Genomic DNA, 27,883 nt, shown 5'->3' with positions numbered 1-27,883 from the left:
TGCTACACATTAGATTCAAAGGTTTCTTCAGTTTTTACGCCTTTAAGATTGTATCATACTAGATTAGCTGAGTGACCAGTGCTGTTATGGGATTACAATTCTACATTAGTGGTATAAGAAATGCAATTGAGAATGGTTTGTCACGATGACTTCACTATTTCCTAGAGTGTTACTAACACTTTGAGATAAAATAGATTTGAGAACTTCTAAACACTCAAAATTGAAGTGGATTTTTCAACCTTTCACCTACAATTAGTATAACATAAATATCTTACTATATTATCTGTCAAATCTTTTAATAGTAAAAAGTATACTGAACATTAGTAAGGCCTCCAATGAAAACTAAATTAACTAAAATTTGTTTGTTATTTGCTAACAGTACTTTCCTATAAAAACAAATATTCCACCCAGAGCAATACTTGCGCACTGCTGCAACTTTAAGTCACCAGGTAGAAGGGAATTAAGTTAGGATGCTCAATATTACAGATGTAACTGTTTGAAAACCATAACATTACAAAGTTCCAAAGGAGAAAAAAAAAAAGTAACTCCCATCCCCTCATATATAAGACCTAATTTTAAAGGTTTTTTTTTTTTTAAAGAAATGGTCTGAGAAGATGAGTGAAAAAAAGAATTGTATTAGCTTTTAAATATCACAGATGGATGAAAGTGTCTCATAAGGCAAAAAAAAAAAAAAAAAAAGAAACAAGGAAAATGAAACTGATACTGTCAAATGAAAAGTTTTGTGAAATTAATCCTCAGTTTTACAAAGGGTACAGAGTGACTACTGTATTCTTTAATGCCTTTGAAGATGTGTTCTGGAAAGCTACCCTGGGACCTCTGGGTCAATCAGAGTTAGTAGTATAAAGAAGTAAAAACTATTTTATCCAAATCAAGCTTTTTTTTTTTTGTACTGGGATCGAACTCAAGTCTTTCTTAGTGCTTGTGGGGCAGGCGGCGGAACCACTGAGCTAAATCCCCCGCCCTCCAAATCAATTTTTAAAGGCATGCATGAGGTCAAACAATTTGTAAAAAGATAGGATATAAGGTACAAAAGTTATCAGTTTAATTTTTTAGTACCAAGCTTACAGCATTTTCAGTGCTTGTCAGACCCTGAAGAACAGCCATGGACATCAAAGTTGCTTACTTACTATGCAACTCCTCCTCCTCATCACTGGAATAAGAAGAGCCAAGAGAAAAGAGAGTTTTAGATTTAAGGTGGAGCAGAGAGATGCTGGTGGAGAAGGAGATCCGCCTCGTTGGCTGCATCTGTGGCTGAGCTAAGAAGTGGGTTAACAGAAAGACATTAGTGCATGCACAGATTCTGCCAGGATGAAGTAAAAGGCACTTCCACCCCATGTGAGAGTAGAATATTGTGGCCTATAGCATGCCAGAAAAGGCAGTCTAGGTGAACAATGTAATTTATTTTTTCCTGAATGTCAAGAATTATAATACAGTTAAAAAAAAAACCTCACCCAACAAATATGTACTTGTTTGATTATGTAAAGAAGTATTTTCAATGGTCAGAATTCAGAGCTGGAATTTGCTTCTTTAAAAATATATGGAAAACAGAATATGGTATTCCTCAGCATCCTATACTATACTTAGGTCTCTTTCCACTCTCCCTCAACACCTCATTCCTCCCACCTCTTACAGGCAATGTGCATACCATACACTACTTACTGGTATCTTTCTCATCTTCAAGCACATCTCTCCTTTCAGAGATAGACTCATTCACCTCACTGCTCACCTTTGGACAGATATTCCATAAGCCACTGAAACTCAAATTACTTGTTTTTTCTCAATGACCTGATTCTTCTCCTATATTCTTTCATTTAGTGAAACATCTAACTAATTATTCTAAAGAGAAACCTGGGCACTACCCTCAAATCTTTGTAGCACGCATTACCCAGGCTTCTCGAATGTCTTTATGATTTCTCAGAACCTCAGTTTTCCCCTGCAGTGGCTGCTCTAAGCTCTGGGTCAAGACACTATGCACCATCATGGGAATCCTGCAAAAGCCTTCTGCTAATTCCCAACTTGTCTCCAACTCAGGGTAGGTCTAAAGCAGTGATGGCAAAGGTTTTAGACACCAAGTGCTCAAACTGCAACCCTAAATCCAATCACAAAATGCCAACACTGCAATTAAACCTGAATACTGAGGTTTTAATTTAGAAAACACAATTTATACATAAGCATTTATTGTCTTAAAAGAAAAACACAATATAAACAGCTTTTTATGGAAAGGTAAAAGTCCATTTGGTGTGCTTTTGCACAATTAACACAATTTCTGCTGTAGTGTATATACTGTAATTTGTCAGACCATGGCTCATACTATTTTTCTTGGTACCGGGGATCAAACTCGGGTCCTTGTGCCTGCGCAGCAGGCAGCAAAACCACTGAGCTAAATCCCCGGAGCACATGGCTCATACTTTGTTAGTTTGACAGCAACACATGCAGCATCTGTTAGTCTGTTTCTTATATCAGACATGATATAATTAAAAGCTGAAAACAGCTGCTCACAAGCATATGATGATCTAAATAAAGTAAGAAAAGCAATCTCAAGTGCTTTCATTGACTTACAATTACTTGGCAGAAAATTCCACACTTTAAGGATTTCATTTTCAGAACTGCCAACTGACCTCTGTACTGACCTCTATCATCCCTTCACACTCTATCTTCTCAAGTGTTGCACACAGATCAAGCCATGTGAAAGCTCGGATGAGTAGTGGCTAATGAGTAGTGGCTCAGGATATCATCACCTAAGTCAGCTTCTCCCTTTCAAGCATGTGCATGGTCCTTAAGTGTACTGTTACCCTATGCATGGTTGCTGGGATGATGTTCTGGTGACTTGGCTCATGTGCTGTGGTGTGCCAAAGGTTCACCACCACTGGTCTAGTGTTTTAATCTACTTAAGTGATTCTACTGCCTTTAGGAAGAAGCCCAAACTCCTCAGTTTAGCTGTCCATATACTAATATACCCAGCTAATTCCTAGTTTTTTGGTCTAAAACTTCAATATTATTTTTTATTAAGCCTTCTCAGATCCCTGAAGCCCGACATTCCCGTAACATTGAATGTGTCCCTTTAGTTACTGCATTTACAATTTTCCAGTACATTCGTTTTCTTGTCTATAAGTTGTAAATATGGCCAGGAAAGAAATGATATCTGTAAGTTTGGTTTGGTCTAGTTTGGTGCACCTCAAAGGGAAAGTACTCAAATATGCAATGAATAAACAGAGGAATAAATCAATTCATTTAGGCTTGTGCCCATATGTGGGTGAATGAAGGTGAGGTGAGCTGAAGGCTTGGGCTCCTCCGCCCACTACAGTATAACTGAAATTCTGAGACCCTGTCCTACAGTGATGAAGAATGAAATTAGAGATGAAGTAGATGATCTGTTAATTTCTCAAAGTGAGGTGGTTAAAGTACCCTACTGTCAGCTGTTCCACTGCTCCCACTGAAGAGGAAGAGGCTTGCAGGTCGCCATACCACCGCTCCCAGCGCAGAGGAGGTGAGCCAAAAGGGTGCCAACTGCAGTCCCTACCCCTGGTGAAATGAGAAGACATGTAAACAAGTCTCAAAACCAGACTTCCAGATCACCTACAGCAACCCCAAAGGGAAATGAGATGGAACACTCTAATACACAAGCACCTGGACTCCCTGAACTGGCAACAAAAGAGGATCTATAAAAAATGAAATCAGAAATAATTTCTCACATAACAGTAGAGATTGTGACCATAGTGCAAGACATGATTAATAAATCTAAAGAGGAACTGATGAACATGATGGAATCTCAACATAGGAAACAAATGGAATCCATAAAACAAATAGAAACAGATTTCCAGATTAAAAACTCCATTCAAAGTCTACACAGCAGAATGAGCTAATGTGAGGACAGAATTTCAGATACAGAAGATAAGACTGCAATTAGTGACCAGGAAAAGAAAAATTGCTTCAAAATTGTAAGGGACCATGAGAAATGAATCCAGCAGCTGCTAGATGATGCAAAGAAGAATAATATTAAGACTGACTGGAATCAATGAAGAAACAGGAGAGAGTGCAGATGACATAAAAAAACTGTTCACAAGTAATGGCAGAAACTTCCCAAGCAGGGGGAAAGAAGTTGACATACAGATAAGTGAGGCATATAAGGACTCCAACTAGCCTTGATCAAAAAAAATCTACACATAGGCATATAATTGTGAAGATTCCAGAAACCCAACAGAAGAACAAAATTCTACAAGCAGTTAGAGAAAAGAAACAAATCACATACAAAGGAAAGCCCATCAGAATCACAGCAGACTTCTCAATGCAAACCCTCAAGGCAAGAAGAGCTTGGAGTGATGTATTTCAAACCCTAAAGGAAAACAGCCTCCAACCCAGAGGATACTTTCATGACAAAGAGCACCTTATGAACTTCATGAATATCAAACCAGCACTCCAAAAAATTTTAGACAATATCCTAGGAAAAGGCAATGAGGATTCACAACCCCAGGAAGCCCAGCAGAATGAATCCATCGGGCGCAACAAGAAATTAAAAGCAAAGGGGGAGAATCCAACAGAAAGAAAGAGTAATGACAATGATAAGTCAATACGTATCAGTTATAACCATCAATGTTAATGGTCTCAACTCACCAATCAAAAGAAATAGACTGGCAGAATGGGTCAAGAAGAAATATCCAACAATATGCTGCATATAAGAAACACATTTAATTCAAAAAGAACTGAAAGTTAAAGGGTGGAAAACAATACTCCATGCGATGGGAACCTGAAAAAAAGCAGGAGTAGCTATCCTCTTTGCAGACCAAGTGGATTTCAAACTCACACTGATTAAGAGACAAAGAAGGACACTACATTCTTGTGAAAGGGAACAATCCAACAGGAAGAGATGACAATCATAAATATATATGCACCAAATGCTACAAAATTGTAAGAAATCAATCCAGCAGCTGTGCTGTTACATGAGAAATTATTTCTGATTTCATTTTTTATAGATCCTCTTTTGTTGCCAGTTCAGAGAGTACAGGTGCTTGTGTATTAGAGTGTTCCATCTCATTTCCCTCTGGGGTTGTTGTAGGTGATCTGGAAGTCTGGTTCTGAGACTTGTTTACAGGTCTTCTCAATCAATCCAAACGCTAGTATGCCCAACTATATAAAACAAACACAAAAGGTCATACATGCACTAATACAATAGTAGTGGGGGACCTCAATACCCAACTGTCACAAACAGATCAACTAGACAAAAAATAAGTAATGAAATACTAGAACTCAATCGAACTCTTGAACAAATGAACTTAACAGATGTTTACAGAGTCTTCCACCCCACAAAATCAGAATACACATTCTTCTCAGCTGCACATGGGTCATTCTCCAAAATAGACCACATACTCACACATAGAACATGTTTAAGTAAGTGCAAAGGAACTGAAGTTATTCCTTGCATATTATCAGACCATAGTGTGATGAAATTGGAGATCAACAGCAAAACGAACTGCAAGAATTTCATAAACACATGAAAATTGAACAATACACTTCTGAATAACCAATGGGTCACAGAGGAAATTAAGGAAGAAATCAGATAGTTCTTTCAATTAAAAGACAATGACAAGAGAACATATCAGAATCTATAGAATACAATGAAAGCAGTCTTATGAGGGAAATTCATAGCAGTAAATACTTATATTAGGAAAACAGAGCGAGCCCAATTAAACAACCTGATGCTAAACCTCAAGTTTCTAGAAAAACAAGAGCAGGACAAACCCAAAGCTCATACAAGGGAGGAAATTATAAAGGTTAGAGCAGAAATCAATTCAATGGGGACTAAGAGAATGATACAAAAAAATCAATGAAGCCAAGAGTTGGTTCTTTGAAAGAATAAACAAAACTGACAAACCCTTAGCCAATCTTATCAGAAAAAGGAAAGAAAAGATCCAAATACATGTAATTATGAATGAAAAGGGTGAAATTACAACAGACCCAGCAGAAATCCAGAGGATCATCAATACCTACTTCCAGAACCTATACGCCAATAAGATGGACAACACAGAAGAAATGGACAGATTCCTAGATACATATGAATTATCAAAGTTGAACGAAGAAGACCTAAAAATTCTAAACGACCCAATATCAATCAAAGAAATTGAATATGTAATTAAAAACTTACCAACTAAGAAAAGCCTGGGTCCTGATGGCTTCACTGCTGAATTCTACAACACATTTAGAGAGGAACTACTGCCATTCCTGTTTAAACTCTTCAGTGAAATTCAAAGGGAAGCAATACTCCCAAATTCATTCCTGGAAGCAAGCATCACCTTGATCCCCAACCAGAGAAAGACCCAACAGAAAAGGAGAACTATAGGCCAATCTCCCTAGCGAACATAGATGCAAAAATCCTTTATAAGATGCTGTCAAACAGAATGCAGAAGATCATCAAGAAGATCATGCACCCTGATCAAGTGGGATTCATCCCAGGGATGCAGGGATGGTTCAATATACACAAATCAATCAATGTAATACACTATATCAATAGAGCCAAGGACAAAACCCATATGATTATCTCAATAGATGCAGAAAAAGAATTTGACAAAATCCAACATGCATTTATGATAAAAACCTCACAAAAAATTGGAATAGATGGCTTCTACCTCAAATTGATAAAAGCCATCTATGAAAAACCAACAGCCAGTATCATACTGACTGGTCAAAAACTGAAATCTTTCACACTAAAATCAGGAAGAAGACAAGGATGTCCACTATCACCACTCTTGTTCAATATAGTTTTGGAAACATTAGCCACGGCAATTAGACAAGAGAAAGAAATAAAAGGAATAAAGACAGGAAATGAAGTCCAACTGTCATTATTTGTAGATGACATGATACTCTATATAGAAGACCCCAAGAACTCCACCAAAAGTCTTCTAGAGTTAATAATCAAATTCAGTAGAGTAGCTGGACACAAGGTCAACACACAAAAATCAATAGCTTTCCTCTACACAAACAACAGACTCACTGAGACAGAAACAGGGCAAACAATTCCTTTCACACTATCATTCAAAAAACTGAAATACCTAGGAATCAACCTAACAAAAGAAATCAAAGACCTCATCTCTGAAAACTATGGCACTCTGAAAAGAGAGATTGAAGATGATATCAGAAAATGCACAGACATCCCATGCTCCTGGATAGGAAGGATTAATATAGTGAAAATGGCCATATTTCCAAAATTGCTATATAGATTCAATCCAATCTCAATTGAAATCCCAGCAGCATACTTCACACACCTTGAGAAAACAATCCAAAAATTCATTTGGAACAAGAATAGACCCAGAATAGCAAAAGCAATTCTAGGTAACAGAAACACAGCAGGGGGTATTACAACCCTCAACTTGAAACTATACTATAAAGCTACTGTGATAAAAACTGCATGGTACTGGCAAAGAAATAGACCTAAGGACCCACGGAACAGATCAGAAGATGCAGAAACAACTCCAGACACACTCAGCCATCTCATCTTCGATAAAGGAGCCAAACACCCTCACTGGAGGAAGGATAGCCTCTTTAATAAATGGTGCTGGAAAAATTGGGTTTCAACTTGCCAAAGATTAAAACTAGACCTAGGTCTCTCACCATGCACCAAACTAAAATCAAAATGGATTAAAGATCTAAATATTAAAAGAGAAATGATGAACTGGCTGGAACAAAGGTTAGATAGAAAGAACTCTTGAAGACATTGGTGTGGGAGAAGATTTTATGAACAAAACCTCAGATGCCTGTGAACTAGCACAAACAATCAACAAATGGGATCTCTTCTTATTAAAAAGCTTCTGCACAGCAAGCGAAACCACCAGCAGTGTGAAGCGACAACCCACAATGTGGGAAAAAATCTTCACCTGCTGTTCCTCAAACAAAGGCTGATTATCCTGAATCTCTAAAGAACTTAAACAAATCAGACCTCCCAAATTTAAAGACCCAATCCACAAATGGGCATCTGAAATGAACAGACATTTCTCAAAGAAGTAGAAATAGCAAATAAACATATGAAAGAATGTTCACTGGTCACTGGAGAGATGCAAATGAAAACAATGCTGAGATTCCACCTCACCCCAGAAAGAATGGCTGCTATCACGAAATCAACCAATAACAAATGCTGGCGGGGCTGTGGGGAAAGATGAACCCTGCTCCACTGCTGGTGGGAGCATAGACTGGGACTGGTGCAACCGCTGTGGAAATCAGAAGGAGATACCTCAAAGAACTAGGACTGGAAGTCCCATTTGACCCAGCTATTCCCCTGTTGGGTATCTTCCCCAAAGAATTAAAAGAATCATACCACAGTGATATATGTGCACCCATGTTCACAGCAGCACAATTTGTAATAGCTAAAACTTGGAAGCAGCCCAAATGTCCATCAACTGGAGACTGGATAAAGAAAATGTGGTCTTTTAAATAAAATGGAGTACTACTCAGCCATAAAAAATGAGAAACTAGAGACATTTATAGCTAAATGGATGCACATTGAGGTGATACCGTTAAGTAAAATAAACAGGACACATGTGTAAATACCGAATAGTTTCTCTAATGTGAGAAACTGAAAGTGTAAATAAAGACTGTATAATAGATAATGTGAAATAGGAAGACAACGGCCAAAGGGAAGGGGAAGTGGGAGGAGTAGTGGAAAGGAAAGATGGGAATGGAATCAAGATGAGAAAATGAAAAAATGGAAACAAAGTCTTTGTAAATAGGGAGGGATGGAGGGGTTGAAGGGAGGATAGGGGAACGGGGAAAAATAAGAGCCAAGAGAGATTATGTAAAGGTGCAAATTTCCAATGATGAATGTCATTATACTGTATACCTAAAATGTGCCAATAAAATAAAATAAAAATGAATTCATTAAGGGCATGAGTCTTAACATCCTAAATGCAAGCACTGAACATGCTCTATGACTACTGACATGAGAGTCACTCTATATCCTAGATCAGTGATGGCAAACCTTTTAGAGCTTTCAATGATAACAGTCCACTGCGGCACACGTGCCATAGGTTTGCCATCACTACAGATAAATGTGAAGTGATGTCAGACTGTTTGTCAACTAGACAAGTTGATAAAAATATATGTACCTTGGCTTTTGGGGCAGTGATAATCTTGTGCACCACTATAATGTGTGTTTTGAAGTATTTCCAAATGTGAAGCCAACTGTGGAAATGAAAATGATCTGCCTTATTACCTAGACTCTAACAGCATTCCCTTCTTGTGTTAGGAAATCATGGATCATAAGGAAAATCTTATCTGTATGAACATCTATGAAGTATCCCTGACATATTAAAAAAAAAAACTCCACCATATAAGGAATCTATGATAACAGCGACTCAATTTTATACTCAAAGTATATTCTCATATACATACACATATTTAGGCCCCACACTAAGTACATATATATTATCTACTGTATGCCAAGTATGTATGTATATAGTCTTACAATTTAATCAGAGTATAAATAAAAGTCTATTTTTCTGACTAAACTGTTGTTCTGACACATCTGTCAACGATATTTTCTCCAACAAGAACTGCATTACAAAAAGATACGTATTTCAAGAAATTTCCATCCCACTGCCCATAGTTAGGAGAGGTGAAACACAGAAAAGAGATGAACTGATCTCATTAGCACCGATGATTAATTTTCCAGAGGCTCACTCTGATCATTGATCCCATGGATTATCTTTTCATTTACAGTAAATTACATATACTATAAATGCTATAGTTCAGTTCTCAAGATGGACTTTGCTCTTTTAGTCTAATGCAAGCTGTATAACTATAAGCTAGTGCTCCCATTAAAACATCCAAAAGAAACTTGGCAAACTCACATATCATGAGTGAAGGTGTAAGAATGAGTCCAAGGGTAAGTGCCATTTGTTATTTCTTTGTAATAACGAGCTATGTAAAATGAAGGGGAAAATAAAATCTAATTAAGCAATACATTAGGTCAAAACATCTAGTGGGTAAATTTCTCCATTAAACATTATCACTACTAATGTATTTAAAGAGTTCTGGGGGTAAAAAAAAAGAATTCTGGGATACAGTCAAGCAGTTTCTCCATTGTTTGAAGCATCTTCTGGGTGGAAGCAATGGGAAGTTTAAATACACCATTGTGGAAAGGAATTATCTGTAACAAATGGATTATTCTACATATACAGATATGAGGTTTATGCTTATATTCTATAAGAAACCATCCAAGTTTCCCAGCAAGTTGGGAAGCACAGGCCTCAGGCACTCCTCTCTGATGCAAGAAGAAATGCCATGAGCACATCTGATGGACTGCTTCTAAGAAGGCAGTCCTTCCAGACATGTCTCCTGATAGCCAGTTCCCTGAAAAATGAGCCAGCAAAATGTGTTCGTTGTGTTCCCACAGTAAGACAGTTATCAAGTTATCACAGCTTTCTTTCCCTAAATAAGCTGTAGCTTGGCTGCTTCCCACCGCACAAAGTGCTCAGTAGTCACCCACTTTATTCAGTATTTTCTTCTACATCAGTGAATACTGAAGATCCCAGCTTAGAAATAATGCGAAAAAGTTTGTCAGTTCTTTCTAATGTCATAAATGACCCAACCAGATATTTCAGCCAAGAGCTCAGTGGATATACATTTTCAAAATTGCTCAAATGTTAATAACTGTGAAAGACTGTAGAAGAAGAAGCAAGTAATTTCCTTAGAAGGAGAAGACAGGGTATGCTGGGAAGCAGTCAGGTATGACTTCAGAAAGCATTTTGTTCTTACACAAGCACGCTCATAAGACATAGCCACTTGCTAGACAACAAGGGACAGAGTTCTTGCTTCTGCAATACTGCTTAAATTCTGGTCAGAAAAAAATAGGCCTTGGTACTATTGTGGTCGCTGTGAATTACAGCACTCCATAAAGGTAACAAATGCTTATTTACAATATGAATTATGCTAAGGAATTTCAATAAATTCATATTTAATCAATATCACATAACTATCCCAGCCAAAGTGATTGAGGCAAAGAATTTCTATAACAAAGCTCAAGCTACACAGCCACTAAGTGTCTTACAATAAAACACCAGTTAAAATAGTTTAAATTTAGTGAGCACATTAGGCTTTAAAAGTTAATTCTAGATTTTAAATGATGACATTGTTTAGCAAGGAGAACTATGACGAAAGATGAATCATGTAGAGTCTAAGTGATTTGGAATTGGAGATCTCGGTGGCATATTATGAAATAGCCAGTTATCCTGATGCTTTAGGAATAACCACACAAATTTTAACACAAGTATTAATCTTCCCTTTAATAGTCAGAATTTTAACATTTTCCAAAAAGATTCACCATGTTTCTAAAAAGCAATAAATATAGTTGAGAAATTCAAAAGCTGTGTATGGGAAGGATTAAGAAGAAACAGTGACATCAAAAAATGCTGATTTGAAAAAAAAAAAAAATTCAATACCTGTTAGGGGCCGGGGATTCAGCTCAGTGGTTCCGCCACCTGCCTTGCAAGGGGAAGGATCCAAGTTCGAACCCCAGTACCAAAAAAAAAAAAAAAAAAAAAATCAAAAAATGCTGATTTGGGCTGGAGATTTTGCTCAGTGGCACCGTGACTGCCTCACAAGTGCAAGGTTCTGAGTTCGATCCCCAGTAACAACAACAACAAAAAAGCTGATTTACCTTCTAAAGGTAATATACGTCAATTCAGTGAAGTGGGACTAGCGATTGTTCAAACTTGCATGAATTGTACACTATAAATCAGAATGAGGACATTACACACTGATGAAGGGATTATGCTCTTGCTTAAAACTCTACTCTTGACAGCAGGCAGTCTACTACTGATTTCAAGTCTTGAGAGCTGAGCAGAAATTTCCAGCAACAGGAAGAAAAGCTCCATCTGTCAGAACCTTTAGGATAGTATTTTCTGAGAGTTAGACACATTATTTACAGTGTTTAGATAACTGAAAACACAGTCAAAAAACATCTTGTTTTCTGGAGGAAAAATAATGAAGTATTTCATCCATGAGGAAAGAGAGTATGTCACATAATATAGGAAAAGATCTCTTGGTGGAATACGTTTTGTTGGCATTGATTATCTGTTGCTATAGGAGTAGATGCTCCACTGTGCCACAATGTTTGCTGGTCATGGCAGCAGGGCACACAGAACTGAGACAGCTCACACTAACTGCTTTCTTGTTTTTCTTTGACTACTAAGGTCCAGCGGTCTGGTTCATCAAATCCATCTCTACTGCTTAGTTATAATTTTCTTTCTTCATGAGCAGAACCTCTAACTCAAAGCTAAATCAAACCAAAACCAAAACCAAACAAAAAAGGAAAAGCTGCATCTGTCACAATTCGTTTTTTTTTTTGGTCTATCACAATTCTGTGTAGTTGTATCTGTATCTCTAAGAATATGTCACCATCAGGCACACATTTATATTTTATATGTTATCATATGGAAATAAAGACAAATTTAACAGAACCATCTGTATGTCTGAATGCCACTGTGAAAAATTAGAAAGATTAGATCTCTAGTAAGCCATGATGTGAAACAGAAAATCCCACTGAAGTGGGGCAGCTACTTCTGTCTCCACCTCTTAAATGGAACTGTATCACTAGACACTGAAGAAACACATGAGTAGTTTGTGTTTACTCCCTTGCTTCAGTTCCTAGAAAATCTGGTTTATTTTTGGGGGGAGGGAGGATAATGTACTCCTCCTTCTTTAGTTTAGTATTTGTATCCAGATAAATCATACTGTAATTATTCATTAAATTTAATATTAACCAAATGGGGTTTCTCAAGGAACAACTTGCTTTGTTTGTTGGTTTTCTGAGATAAGGTCTTGCTATGTAGTCCTGGCTGCTCTTGAATTTGAGATCTTCTTGCCTCACCTCCCTAGTGGTGGAATTACTGGTGTGTGCCATCAGGCCCAGCTAACAAGTTGCTTTTCTAAGATAAACATTTATTCAATTCAAATGTTTTTGAGCATCCTTAGGTTCACAAATCCGAAGTGTGTATGGATACTGCAATACCTCAACATACCCTTCAAAGCCAATTGATCTGAAGCTGAATACAGTCCATGAGTCACCTTCTGATCTAAAACCCTTAGCACCTGCTCAAATAAAAAATGTAACCCCAGTCTTTCTTTGTCCTTCAGGAACTGGACATTTTTTAAATGCTCAGTCCAGTTAACTCTATTGCTGAGATCATGAAAGACAAACATCAACTGAGTAAGAATTCCAGAATAAAAAGAGACATGATCACTTAATCATCTTATATTCCTAGCCTGGATCTCAGACCCAGAAACAGATGAGAAAATTTTAAATTGAATAAGGTCTAAATATTAGGTAATAGAATTCTATTAATATTAACTTCCTGATTTAGATTACTGTACTATAAGCATTTCAGAAAAAAAAAAACTTTAAAAGGAGTGATAGAGAGGCTAGAGCAAAATAAAATAGTCTGATAACAATTGGATCCAGGTAAGGAATATAGGTAATTCTTTGCACTATTTATTCCAATGAGGGTGATTTGCAACTACTTCTCAAGTCCGAATTTATTTCAAAATAAAAAAGTTAAAAACTTTGTATCACATTTATACCCAAGAATATAATGAACTTAATGTATTGAGTCTTTGGTGTACCAAAAGATGATCCCAGAGCTGGCTCTTGTTATTTTTTCTGTTTTAGTGCTTAATCATTTGTTCAGAGGAAGAGATAGGTAATTTTTGGAAGGTAATGTCATAAGGCATTAAAGTAAGAAAAATGATAACAAAGTGGTTAGGATATACTTCATTTTCTAAAAAGTAATATACTCACTGTCTAATCCAGGATGGCTGATTGTCATTAATGAGATGGATTTTGTCAGTGGAGAAGAAATGGCTGATGTACAGTAATTAAATCCCTGTTGTTTGGATCTGTGACATGTCTGAAGAAAAGAAAAAAAAAAAAGAACAGGTTTTCAGTACATGCTCTAATACTTGATAAGCACAGAATGCTAATACACAACATAGTAAAATAATGCAGACTAAAAGGGAGGTGGAAAATCATGTTTCTCAGTCAGACAGACTTGGATTCCAGTCTGCCTCTGCCACTTAACAGCTGCTCAACTTTAGAGAAGTTACTTTGTTTTACTAAGCCTTAGTTTTTCCATCCCAAATAGGGATAATCTGGTACTCATCCTTTACAATGGTTTTACATCCCTCACAGCATTTAGCAACATTTCAAGTTTACTAAGTGCTGGGTTAATACCTGCAGGATATAATACAATCCAATAAAAGTAATTTCACTGAAGATACCAATCTACCGATAGTGCTTGTTCTTTGAAATCTAAACCTCTCTAGAGATATAGTTAAGTAGGATATTAGTAATATGCTCTGATTTTATTTATTTATTGGGGGGGGTACCGGAGATTGAACTTAGGTCCTTGCACTTGCGCAGCAGGTGGAGAAACCACTGAGCTAAACCCCCAGGCCCTTTTCTTTTTTTTTTTTTTTGGTACCAGGGATCGAACTCGGGACCTTGCGCTTGTGAGGCAGGTGGCAGCACCACTGAGCTAAATCCCAGGCAATATTGCTCTGATTTTAAAGAGCTGGAAACGGAAATCAAAGTAAAAAATGTTTCCAGATCACATAAAAAACAGCTGTACATCTGGGGAGAAAAAAGCCTAAATCTTTTTCATCTCTTCTTCTAAGATTAGACTGATTGTCCATGAGGATGTAAAATGAGTGAAATGCGGTAGTGTAAAGCCCTTAGTAAACTACCAAGAGCTTCAAGGTCATGTAATAAAACCAACTGCAGAAGTTCCTGCTAAACACCCCTGAAAGACAGTTGTCACACTTTTGGTGATAAGGGCTCTCACTCCTTTTGAGAGAGCCCATTCTAAGTGTTAACTAGTGTTAATTATCATTATTAGTAGGATAAAATCTGTCTCATTCTAGCTCACATATACTGAAAAGGAAGCACCAAAAATCCATTATTAGCATTAACTCAAGTGGGCCAAAGTCTTCTGATTATTTAGAGTTCCATGCATAACCATGGAACCCGAGGCAAACAGTTGCTATGTTTCAAATACAACTCTGAGGTCTGAAAAATGACCTCGGTGAAAGGCAGAGACTTTCAACAGGAAGTTGGCTAGAGACAACTTGTGCAGATCACACACACACAAACTGCTCAAATACCCATTCTGAGGTTGCCTATAAGATGAAAAATCACAAGTTAGCAGAGTATCAGGAGGACTATGCACAGCAAGGCACTAAAGTGTTGACAGTTATCCAGAAATGTTGACTTTAAAAAAACCGAATCAGGAAATCTATTTTAGAAAAGCATCACTTACTAAAAGACAAAGTCATCTGTCAAATTCAGTCTCACAAGTATCAAGTATCATTCTCAGAAAAATAAATCACACAAAAGAAATATATCACACAAAAGATATCTATAAATATGTATAAAATATAGAAATAATAAAAAAAAAAGTGCAAAGAAAATTGAAATGACCTCACTTATTTATTAAAATTTGTCTATTGTAAAGATATGGGAAGAAGCAGTGAGACCAGCAGTCAGGAATTCTGAGTTTAATACTGTTCAGCTACAAGTTATGTAGCATTAGCCAAGTCACTTACATGGGCCTGAAGCTCTCACACATAAGAGAGCTTGAAATGAATCTGAAGGTACACACTGGCTCCATGTCTATGATTTTGTTCACAAACCCATAATTTTTATACTTTACCTGGCCTTGAAAATAATCTCCTACAGATGCTATACACGTGAAATGCAATTTATTTTTCAGATTTTCATAGGTTTACCTTAATCAAAGCTGTATTAAGTAACCACCAAATAAGTGGCTCTGTTTTTTCCTTCTTTCTGTTACCATTAGGCTTAACAAATTTAAATCACTTACTTCATTAAGTATATTCTCTACATTCTTTTTCTTTTTGTAGTATAATAGGCCAAGTAGAAATTTTTTAAAAAGTGAGAAAGCCCTTTTAGACCTAAATTCGATTTTCATTAGGCCTATAACATTTTGTTTATTCATCAGGCTTTGTAAGAGTATAAATGCCACATTCATTACTCAGATAATCTTTTGGTGCCAAATTTGTGGTCACAACATTGCTAGGTAATAGGATACAACAAAGAATTAAATTTCTACACAAAACCCCCAGCTATCAAATAAAAAAATAGGTTCTTAATATTTTTGTTACTTTTGTTAGATCACTACCCAAAATTCCTATTCAAACATAGGTGTTTTATTTGTTTGTTTAATTAGACATGTTTCATTTAATTAATTATGAAGAATCCTTTCACAAAAATAAGTCTCTCGGCCCAAGGGGAAGACTAAGAACTGGGGGAAGGGTAGAATGCTAAAAACAATCAATCTTAACTCAAAAACTCCCCCAGGGATAATGAGGGGCCTGAGAAAATGAGAACTAAGAAAACATCACTTGACTTGGCTGACAAGGCGGGCTATGACCTTTGAGAGAGTGGCAGGAGAGGACATTAACAGATGTAGGAGAATTCTGGCAGGGACAGAAAGCAGAGGGATCAATGGTCACTTCCTGGACAGTACATTTAAGCCAAAGAATATTTTTTCTATGAAGAAACTTGGGCAACTTTTTTGAAAATTGGGAAATTTAATGGTGAGTAATATACTTCAAGATTCATTTTAGTACTGAGATGGTAAGAAGGAAAATTTCAATTTTATCTCCTAGATACTTTCCCAATTCTACAATTTGCTCTCGGGCCAGGGATTTAGCTCAGTGGTTCTGCTGCCTGCCTCGCAAGCACAAGGACCCGAGTTCGATCCCCAGTGCCAAAATAAATAAATAAACAACCAAAAAAAGACACTAAAATTTGCTCTGATGGAATATTTAAATCTGTGCAACTTACTGATTTTCTTTAATATTCACTGCTAAAAACTTGCTTTGATAGACTGAATATATTATTTAATGGGTAAGTCATCTTGGCTACTAGGTTTATATTGACAGAGGTCATGCCTTCCTCATGTTCTTAAAATGTGTTCATATTTTGGGACATAATTTCTTTTCCAAATTAGCAATATATATCTATTTTAGCCTTACCTGCTGATGAAACATCCTATGTTCTCTCTGGTGTGACTCCAAATCCTCTTCTGAAAGTGACATCAAAGAGTCACCCTGTTCCTCCCCACTGAAAGGGTGTCTGAGCTCTTTGGAGTTTGCAGAGGTAACTTCTAGAGATGAGGACGGCTTATTTCCAATGCCAACTGCTCCTGTTAAGCCTTCCAAACTGAAACTGAACATGGGGCACAAGAGTTAAATTCACTGTATTTGTAAGTCTCACAATGGAAAGAGGACTCCAAATCTCTTTAGTTGTATCTCCCTTGCTCATATGTTATTTCTATGACACCTAGCAAAACTAATGGGGCACAGCACAAATGAATACCACCTCCTGCCCAGGTCTTAGAATGATGAGAAAAAATAATGCACACAGATTCTCTTACCTTGTTATCTAAATGATGAATCAGGTAAGATAACTTTCTCAGATTTTTGTCAATATACCATATGGACAGACCATATTTACCTTATTTTCTTTCATGTATGCATGCTTTTCATTTAATTAATTTTTACCAGAATCTAACTCCGCTAATGCCAAATTTTAAGAAAATATGAGTGTCGTAACTTTCAAAAGGCAAACTGGGTGATTTGCCCTGTATCCATTAAGTAGAGTTTGCAGCTTTACATTAGAATTCTACAGGTCTGGTTCCACCCCAAAAATGTCTGTGTTACTCATGGTCATTACCATTTATACATACTCGACAAGACAACTACTGACAGGCTTCCTGAAAATTGTTAGTGCAGACATGCACATATAACACTTTAAAGAACAAATGCTGAAAAGCTACTGAGTCTAGAAGTTTTAATTTTTTGTGTTGGTATGAGTGAAAGAAAAAAACTCAACAGAGCTTAAAATTTTAGGTGGGAATCCCTAGGATAAAGATTTTGTGGTTTGCAGAGCAAAAAGCATGTTCTGTTAGAAGGAAGCTACAGAGAGATTTCTCACTTTGGAGCTGGTAACTAGGATAATTTATATCTGTTATAACTGCAGCATGGAATTTAAAATATGCAAGATCTCAAAATACAGTTGTAGTGGAGCATCCTTAGTTAACAACCAGCTGGAACTGTCTTTGAAGGTAGACTGAAGCTACTGTACTTAGTTACTTCCACTCTGGAAAAACACTACAGGTAACTGTAATTGTGACAAGTTCATACGTGCCATACTAGAAACACTTGTATTTGACTTTTTTTTTTTGCTTGATAATTACTTATTATGGACTAAAACCATATGCCTGTATTTTTTCTATTGGTTAAATTAAACAATAGGTTTGCTTTTCAATATAACAATAAAAATCATGACTAAGAATAAATGTCTCTGTAAAACTCATTTTCAATACTAGGGCTAAGAAGAGGTGCTAGGTGAAGAAGAAATTTAGTTCTGTATTATGAATTATTTGAAAAGCTGGAGAGAACCAGATTCTACATTTACCACAAAACTTAATCCTGAAAATGTTTTTAGTATTTAAATCTGGCTGGGTAGTTGAAAAAAAAATATGAAACAGGGGCTGTGGATTTAGCTCAGTGGCACCGTGCCTGCCTGGCAAGTGCAAGGTCCTGAGTTCGATCCCCAGTACCAAAAAAAAAAAAAGAATATGAAACAAAGAGGTGTCTGATTATGGGATCTAAAGACAGTAGTGGATTTGGAAACAAATAAAACACAAAATCAGTATATTTTATTAGCTGCCTTGCTATTCTCATTGTTATCCTGAGGATCTGGGAATTTGGGCAGCCCAGGACAAAGAGACAAGTCTGTAAAGAAACACTAAATCTATATCCATGTGAAAAAACATGATGTATTAAGGTCCATCACGGGGTTACCAGGGCACAACCCTTCAGCTGGTTTAGTGATGCCTATTACAGAAGCAACAGAACACTGCTCACAGACATAGCAGGCTGCCCATATACATTCTAGCCATACAGAAGCCAGCTCCAAGCCAAAGCCACATGGCATATTTTATGATTCCCCATTTGGTGGCCAGACATGTAATGATACTATACCTTCTGTAATTAAAGTCAGCACTCAAGGCAGCAGAGTATTGCACACCAGAGGGACACCAGCTCATACTGGGGATGACATCAAAGGCAGAAACAAATGGAGGAAAAAGTGAAAACAGGTACAGGGTTATTAGGTTCAAAAAGAAAGAGCACAGTTAGAGACAGATGGATTTACTTGTCAAAAAATTTAGAAATGCAACACTGAGAATTTAGAAAAGGCTAGATTAAAATACATGCTAACGCACTGTTGTACTGATATCCATCTAGTCATGCTTTGAAAAAGAACATGAGCTTTTCACAGGAAAACCAGTCCAACCTAAAACTCAAGAGTTTATTCTTGTGATCCGTGGGGAATAAGCCCACTCGCTTATGGCTTCCTCTCCAGACCTTCTCAGGAAGGCATATCAACACTCATTACTAAGACAATCTCACAACACCCCTCTTCCTTCTCCTACACTGAAGTTACACAGTATCTGTACTCCGGATTAACGTTCCGAGCTAGGCTGACTGAGTCATTAGTTTTCTTGTTTTTTCATGAACGATCCAATTATATCAGGCAATTCATGAATCTTGCATAATAGTCAAATTCACATTCTTTTTTTTCTTTTTTCCCCTTAGCAGTACTACTAGAAATTGAATACAGGGCCTCCAGCACGTAGGCAAGCAATCTACCACTGAGCTACATCTCTAGCCCTTTCTAGTTCTAAAATTTTGAGATACAGTCTCACTAAATTCCCTGGGCTAGCCTCAAATTTGTATTTCTCCTGCCTCAGCCTTTTAATTAGCTGGGATTATAGGCCTTGCAGCTCCATGCTCATCTTTAAAAGCTATTCACTAGGCTCTTCTGCTAAAAATAAAACATATAACAATAACCATATTCCCTTGTATTTTAGTGATAATTAAGGGATTTTTTTTTTCCTCCTAGAATTTTATAATACTGAGCTGGAAATGTGTTTTTTAATTATTAAGTTTGTATCCATTTTTCCAACAAGATTTAAAAAACTCCATTTGATCATCTACCTCCTTGATTATCTAACCATAGCAGGGATAGAGAATCTGGAGTTGGAGAGGCTAAATAAATATAACCAGCTTAAAAGAAAAACAAGCAACTCAAAATATCAGATACTCTGTAAAGGAAACTATTTTCAATAGGTCAGGACTCTTTTCTTTTTGAGCTATACTCCTACTGCCCTTTTGATTAACAAGGCATCATTTAAAAGTCACATTGCTGCTATTTGGACCTTAAGTTCTAAGTGATATGCTTTTATTTTCAACAGGGGAATAAGAATAGAGATGCTGGATAACAGTAAAACCACTCAGCTCCCTACTCATGAGAAAGCCTGTAGATACCAAAACACCTCTCTGGAATTCATCTAATAACTGCTTGCCAAGTTGGGGTTCTAGGCAGAGGAAAGGAGACAGGAAAACAGTGGGAAGATACAGTAGCTTCCTCTATAGTTCTTCTAGAAGCCAATTTTTATCTTTTAAAAATAACTTAGAACAGTATAAAACATTTTAAATCAAGAATGAGCAGTCTGGGGCCAGGGATTTAGCTCAGTGGTTTCACTGCCTGCTGAGCAAGCGCAAGGACCCGAGTTCGATCCCCGGTACCAAAAAAAAAAAAAAAAAGCAGTTTGAAACTCAGAAGTACAAAAGCAAAAATACACAGCTGAAATACATCTCTAGTCTGGCAAGGATATCTGGCTAACTTACAATTTACTTGTATGAGCAGAAGCAAAATACATTTTACAAGGACAGACACAGAAGTCCAGTCTTTGAAGTTACTAATTTAATTTTAAATCTTCAAATCATCAGTAATAGGTACATTATACGTAAATATCCAACTTGTTATGAAAAGCAGAAGGTGGCAAATCAGTAATAATGCATGTCACCCTTAAAAATGTCTATTGTTTTCAACATTCTCTTTATTCTCAGATTTTAAAATAATGATGTGGACAACTGGGAAGACATTTAAGATGAAGAGCAACAAGGAGACAGGAAGAGGTCAGAAAAGCTTTCCTGAGGATACAGGACGTTGCACATGGGTTATGTCTACCCCTCCTTATAGTAGAAAACTCCTTTCACAATTAAGAGTATTTTTGAGAGTATTCTCATTTCCTTAATTGGCAGGGATAATATTGAATGATTCTTTGGCTTTGAGACTTAGGAAGTTTCAGATTTTTAAACATCACCCCCCCAATACTATTTGGAATTTTTCAGTTTTACAAGCTTATGAATTATACATCATGTTTTTCCTACAAAGTGTGAGTGTGTTTATGGCGGGGGGCTCATTAAAGGCAAAACTGTAACTGGAGTTGTTTAGGACAGTTCTATCTGTATGTGAATTTGCACTGCACCTACGAATATGCCATCAAAGCTCACATCAAAGAATTTTAATAGATAACCAACCACTATAGTTCCAAAGGTTTTAGGTACCATCTACTGAAGGTTTTTAAAACAACTTGTTCCTCGAAAAGCAATACAACCGAGAATGTTTAAATTTAAGTTCAACGTTTTGCCTAAAAGATGGAATTAAAGGAATTTGAATAAGATGAAATAGAAAGATCACCATATGCCTGCTTCCAACAAACAGATTTAGCTAATTGATAAAAATACTTCTTTACAAATGTCTCTTAACTCAAGAAGCTAACAGTAACAGAACTATACTTTTTGGATTTCTTACACTTTTTCCAAACAAGAGAAGAAAGGTGGCTAAGGACTTCTGAACAATGTAAGACAAAAAACAACCTAAAACTCCCAAACTCAGCATTTGAAAAATTCAAAGCAAATTTAAGCAGTTTTTGACTAGAAATAGCTTCTCAGATTCTAAATCACTTACTTATAAGCTTCAAAATTTTACCTGACAAATAATATTTAAGAAATTTGGAGACAGAGGTTAGCTATGCCTCTTAAATACTTTTTGAAATGATTATGTCAACAATGGAATGGAAACTGCCAAGTGGCCAAGAAATGAAAGTCTCTCAACATTTTTTTTTTTTTTGAGAGAGGGTCTTGCTATGTAGCTCAGATTGGCCTCAAACTCACAGTGATTCTCCTGCCTCAGCCTCCCATGCCTGGTTCTCATATTATTAAAGAATGTGTTGAAAATATTTTAGCACTTGTGTGTGAGCACACACGTATTTTCTGGCTTTTCTTTTCTGGAGGAGGGGAGATTTTCTCCAGGTTCAATTTGATAGGTACAACATGGAAAATTCTTTGAGTTCTCAGAAAAAGTTATCAAAGTCATCTAGACCAGTAAGTGCAAGATAGAAAACGTATTTAACATTTTTTAAGAAGTTAAAAGGAATAGAAAAACAAATTATCTGGAAAGAATATAAGCAATTAATAAATACTACACTTTATTTGCCTGAAATAGAAACAGACTGTCCAGGGCAGTGGGGGGTGTAGCTCAGTAGAGTATTTGCCTCGCATGTGCAAGGCCTGGGTTCAATCTTTAGCAACCCCCCCCCCCCCATGAATGAAATATCCAGTCATGGATTAAGCAGAATGAATGCTTGTTAGTATATGCTCAGAGGCAGCATGGTTAGTCCATTAAGGTAATGAACTTTGTACCTTCTCCTATGAATGGGAGGCCTCCTGACAACATCCCCAAGAATTCGAATTGAACTGAAAATGAATGGTGCAAGACGTCAGTGATGCGGGTGAAAACAAAATGGGATACAAATGCATGAAACATACAGATACCACACTGGGAAGAGAGGTAATGGTCAAAGACATATAGCACAGGAGGTAAGGGAATGAAAGAATGCAGGATGAGAAAAATATCCAAAAGGCCTGACAATTTCTGTGAAAGGCTACTTGGCTTCTTTCTTGTTCCAAGGATTAATAACATGAGAAGTTATAAAGTTTACTACATTTTTATACAAGTAAAAGGATTAGGGAAATGTCACTCAAAACCTTAAAAGAGATTTTTAGGACTTTGAAATTCAGGTTATACTATATACAGGTAGTACTATAAGAATTAGTCTAACTATTAAAATGATAATTAAAACCTAAATCCCATTCCATTATCTCCAGGGGTATTAAGACAGAGGTGATAGGTAATCCTTAAAACTAAATTCAAACAGGCAATGCCATGACATGCAGACTAGAAATGTAAATGACTTCGGCAATAGGGTTCTAGTGTCAGTTCAGTCTTAAAAACACGATGCATCATTTAATCTGAGCTTCAATTTCCTCATCTGAGCCGCATGATGCAAACAATCACATATAACTCTGAAAATAGTCATGACAAATGGACCCATAGTGGGTTATTAAAAAAATGGATAAGTCCTCTTTCCTTGATGGTATTGTCTAAGAGAAGGATGTATTATGAAGTTTCCCTTGGTTCACAGAGATAATTCTGTGTAGGGATTATTCCCCATATCATTGTATTTTCTATTGTTGTGAATGCTTTAAAAAAGCACATCAAGTATAAAACTGCAAAGGAAAGCATTTAGAAACTGATTTTTATACAATTTAGGATTTAAAAAGTACATAAAAATAACTTAAGAACATTGCTTCTATTTCAGACTTACAACCTCAAGTCCACCATAGAAAAATATGAAATTATAGAAAAAGTACTGGTCTAAGAGACCAAAAACCTGTATTCTACTGACCTTGGGTAAATGATATAAACTATCTGCACCAGTCTTCTCAACTGCATATGTGGGGATAATACCACATGACTCATGGAGAGGGTTAAAAAATTATGTGAGAGGCTGGATGTGGTAGAGCATGCCTGTAATCTCAGCACTTGGGAGGCTGAGGCACAAGGATCACGAGTCCAAGGCCTGCCTAGGCTACACATTGAGTTCAAGGCCAGCCTGAACTACATAGCAAGATCCTGTCTCACAAAAAAAAAAAAAAAAAAAAAAAAAAAAATTGTATGAGACAAAGTGTTGTAAAGGGAGTCTGAAAAGATTAACAAACTAGAAGGGTAGAAGGTATTACTGTGAGCTCCCTGAAGGCAGGAACTTTATTCTGTTTACCTCTCTGTCTCCAGAACCTAAAATACTGCTCAATGTACACTGGCTGAATAAATAAATGAATGTGATTACATGACATGCACTTATAGCCAGGCATAATCTTATGAAAACAGGAATTTAAAAAAATAAGTAGATCCATCTGAGTTGTTTACATCAGGTGTTAAAAAAAAAACAACCCATCAGGATCTGACTTAAGACAGTAACTCTGGAGTAGCTGTAAGCTGGTACGTACTGTAGTACTCATTCTCTACAGACTGCTGCCAAAGTGAAGGACTAAGATGGGGTTAGTCCCCAAGATTGTATGACACACGGGCAAATACCAACCACTTTGATATGACATTAGCCTTATGCTCATTTAAAGGATGAGATATAGATAATTTAATTTTATTGGAATTTTCTGCATGAGAAACAGATGACTCTAATTCTCAGCAAGCATTGAGTAACTTAAATAACTGTTAAGACTTCATATTTCTTAATTAAAAACTAAAAACTGACATGAAACCATTTCCTCCAGTATTTTCTAATTAATGAATTTCATTAACAAATCTGGTAACTATAAACACTACCATTTACTAAAAGTTCACTATGAGAGTTACATTTCACTTTATTATAAATATTCTGAAAAGCAAGTATTTTACAAATGAGAAAATTAGTCCAGAATGGTCAAGCGACTTGCCGAAGGTCATTTACTTGTAAGTTATATAGCAGGCATCTGAACACGAATCTTCCTGATTCTAAAGTTTATACTCTATCTTCTATACCACGGTGTTTCCTAAAATCATTTACCAATATAACAACAGATCAGACACTTCTCAAAATCAAGCAGACAGTGAGACATTAAATAAATGTACTACCATCTTACCTCCGGTTCATTTCTGCATCACTGGCTGCATTCTTTCCAGGACCCCAGCTGTGCCTCCGGAAAGGGGAGAGTGAGCGCATGGAGCTCCTCCGGATAGAGCAGTTTGCAGGCACTTCTGTGATGCTGTCCATCTCCTCCTCTTCAATTTCACCAGAGCCAGCAGGCTCACTCTCATTCTCTTGGCCCTCAGCTCCCACCCCATGGCTGTAGAAGCCATCAGGGCTTTGCTGATCTCTGGACCTGTTTAACTTTGAAATCTGAGGGAGGGACACATCACTGCCATGAGAAGAATGTCGATCCAGGGAAGCTGTGTCATCTGTAGAAGAACTGGATCCCATGACATCACAGACCTCGGGCTGTAATGGAAATAAAGCATATGCAGTTGAAACTGGCAGGACCAAGCAGATAGTCTCAGTTGTTCCAGACCAAGCCAATGGTTTCACAGGTGGTCTGAGAGGGGCAAGATCAATAAATGACCCTAAGCAGAGTTTTCTTTTCCTTTTTTTGTTACCGGGGATCAAACTTGGGACCTTGTGCTTGTGAGGCAGGTGGTAGCACCACTGAGCTAAATCTCCAGCAATCTTTTCCATTTTTTAAATCTATTTTTCCAACAAGATAAGAAGAGCTCTACCACTTGTCTATTGTTGTCTTATTGGAGCTATTAGACTAGAAGTACATTACTTTTTTCTTTCTGATAGCAGAAAAGATTCTTAGGTCAATTCTTTCAGTGAACACAACCAACTGAGATGAAGGAAACCATTTGTCTCTGGGGTTTCTGCTGTACAAAAACTAGTATCGTATCATATGAGGTTTAATTTTTTTCCAAAGGCTTTTAACAGAAAGAAAGCAGCCTCCATGGCTACAGCAAAATGGTGAAGTTAATATTTCAAAAGCGAGGACTTGACTGATTTGTGTTCTTTTGAAGGGTGCAGAATAGCTTATGATCCCACTTGAAATCAGCCACAAATATAACCTAAATGGAGGAAAGCTATTGCTTCTCATTTCACTGAAAACCAGCTAAGTACTATGGAGCCAAATATATATGAAGTAATCAGTAATGGCGATATGGTTTTTGATAAAGTGGGATGGTCTTTACCTAGCCAATCTTTAGAGTCTAAGAGGAATTTTGGTCCCCTCAGTCTGACAGTCTATACTTGTTAAAAGATACCAAAATGCAGAATATGATGACAAAGGGAAAGGTGAGCTTTGTGACGCAAAAAAAAAGGTATCTAAGAGATGCAGGACCACATTCTCAGCTACGAATGTAGGCACTGACTTAGTATCTTTATTTTGCTCTTTCATAGAATATGGAAGGGCATACTGTGACTTTTTCACAATATACTCCTAATCAGCTAGTTGACTCAGTGTTTTAAGAGTGAAGAAATAAAAATACATAGTTCTTAGAGAAAAAATTTTAAAATTGAGGGCTAATGAATCCTTCAGTTATAAAATAGGAAATAGTCCCTATACTCAAAAGAGTATTTTAAAAGGTTTAACACTTTTGACCACAGGCATATTACTTTCTGAAAGCACCTGTATGTCTTTGGGACTGGATCTCACCAGCTACAATATAATTTTCTTGCATTCCATGGAATCTGCTTTCCTAGGTTAATTGCTCTTTAAAATGCATGGGATAAGATTGAGATGGAAAATACAAGGGGATCAGAAAAAGGTCAGAAAACTGAGGCCCACGTTGTCTAAAGGACTCTTATGATTACATGGTCAATAAGCAGCAGAATCAAGATTTGAATCCAGTTTAATTTACTCAAACTGCCCTATTCCATTATCCCAGCTGTCATTAAAAACCCAAAAGTCCCTTCACTGAGTAAAACTCAAAACAACCCACAAGTGTTCCACCACACAAATTCTAAATTAGAGTAGGTATTACTTTAAAATAAAATTTCTGATTGTTCTTTTTAAGTTAAAAGAGCCAATGAGGTCATCTTAAAAGGTTCCTATTGGGGCTGTGGATTTAGATCAGTGGCACTGCGCCTTCCTCACAAGCACAAGGTCCTGAGTTCAATTCCCAGTACTGGTGGGGGAGGAGTTCCTATTCCTGTAGCCGCTCTGCACAAAAAATGAAAATATAAATGGTCCTTAATACCAACTTTAGAGAACACTTCTAGAATATCTAAGCTTTATCACTGTTCTATAGAGTTCTCCTCAAATATATGTCTTTTTCAACATACATTCTTATTTGGAAAACAAGATCTTTTCAGATGTAATTAGTTAAGATGAGCTCACAGAGGAGTAGGGTGAGCCTTTGATCCAACAGGAGTCAGTCATGTCCTTGTAAGAAGAAGAGGTTCAGGGTAGAGAGAGATACTATGGGAAAGCAGAAACAGAGACTGGACAACACAAGAAATATTGAGGACCATCAACAAGCATTAGGGAATACCACAGAGGCATGGAACAGATTCTCTCTCAGAGAAAGCAACCTTGCTAAAATGATTTTAGGACCTCTAACTTTCCACAAATGTCAGAAATAAATCTGTTGTTTTAAGCTATCCACTTTGTGGTAAATTTTTACAGTATCCCTAGAAAATGAATGCAGTTACCCTTAGAGGGTATACTAAGGGACAAACAGAATGGGTATCAAGCAAAATGTGTGACAAGCCTATTCTAAAATACACAAGCAAGGGTTCAAAGGAAACAAAAACTCTGAATTTAAAGTCTCCATTTATCATGTATTCTTCTTACAAGTTAGCTCTTCCTATTTGGAAATAACTTAGACAGTAGCATGAATAGGTTGCTTCTTCACTTTGGCATTTAGAAAGACACTGCTTTGAAGAAAAAAAAACTTTGGTGGCCTATTAATACACATTTTTAAAAAGGAGAGAGCTATGTACAATGTATCTTCAACATAGCCTTTCCTCCTGGTGTGTGCTACAATATTTTCCTGCTGTGTGATTTTAACCCTCACTGAGAAGCAACCATTAAATCTTCATGGTAATGATACAATTTC

The 27,883-nt window shown here is 36.8% G+C and overlaps 1 protein-coding gene across 14 annotated transcripts in view; it reads right to left on the bottom strand.

Annotated features, from left to right (window-relative positions):
* Akap13 (A-kinase anchoring protein 13) overlaps positions 1 to 27,883 on the bottom strand; it is a 332,605-nt gene that overhangs the window by 58,246 nt on the left and 246,476 nt on the right. For 8 of the 14 annotated variants that reach the window (XM_013075077.3, XM_021264786.2, XM_013075076.3 and 5 more), the window contains 5 exons: positions 24,919 to 25,274; positions 22,642 to 22,695; positions 19,072 to 19,137; positions 17,059 to 17,251; positions 13,802 to 13,910 (listed from right to left, as the gene is read on the bottom strand). In XM_013075077.3, coding sequence (XP_012930531.2) covers positions 13,802 to 13,910; positions 17,059 to 17,251; positions 19,072 to 19,137; positions 22,642 to 22,695; positions 24,919 to 25,274 — 778 coding nt within the window. Of the gene's footprint in view, positions 1 to 1,148; positions 1,278 to 13,801; positions 13,911 to 17,058; positions 17,252 to 19,071; positions 19,138 to 22,641; positions 22,696 to 24,918; positions 25,275 to 27,883 lie in introns of all 14 variants that reach the window. The other 6 variants (XM_087188503.1, XM_004852729.3, XM_004852730.3 and 3 more) reach the window with 4 other exon arrangements.

The sequence above is a fragment of the Heterocephalus glaber genome, unplaced genomic scaffold (genome assembly GCF_053883595.1).
Source record: "Heterocephalus glaber isolate CG9 unplaced genomic scaffold, H.glaber_assembly_v1.0 deba00001531, whole genome shotgun sequence".
Lineage (NCBI taxonomy): Eukaryota > Metazoa > Chordata > Mammalia > Rodentia > Bathyergidae > Heterocephalus > Heterocephalus glaber.
The sequence above is the reverse complement of the archived record's forward strand: the minus strand, read 5'-3'. Positions and strand labels throughout refer to the sequence as shown.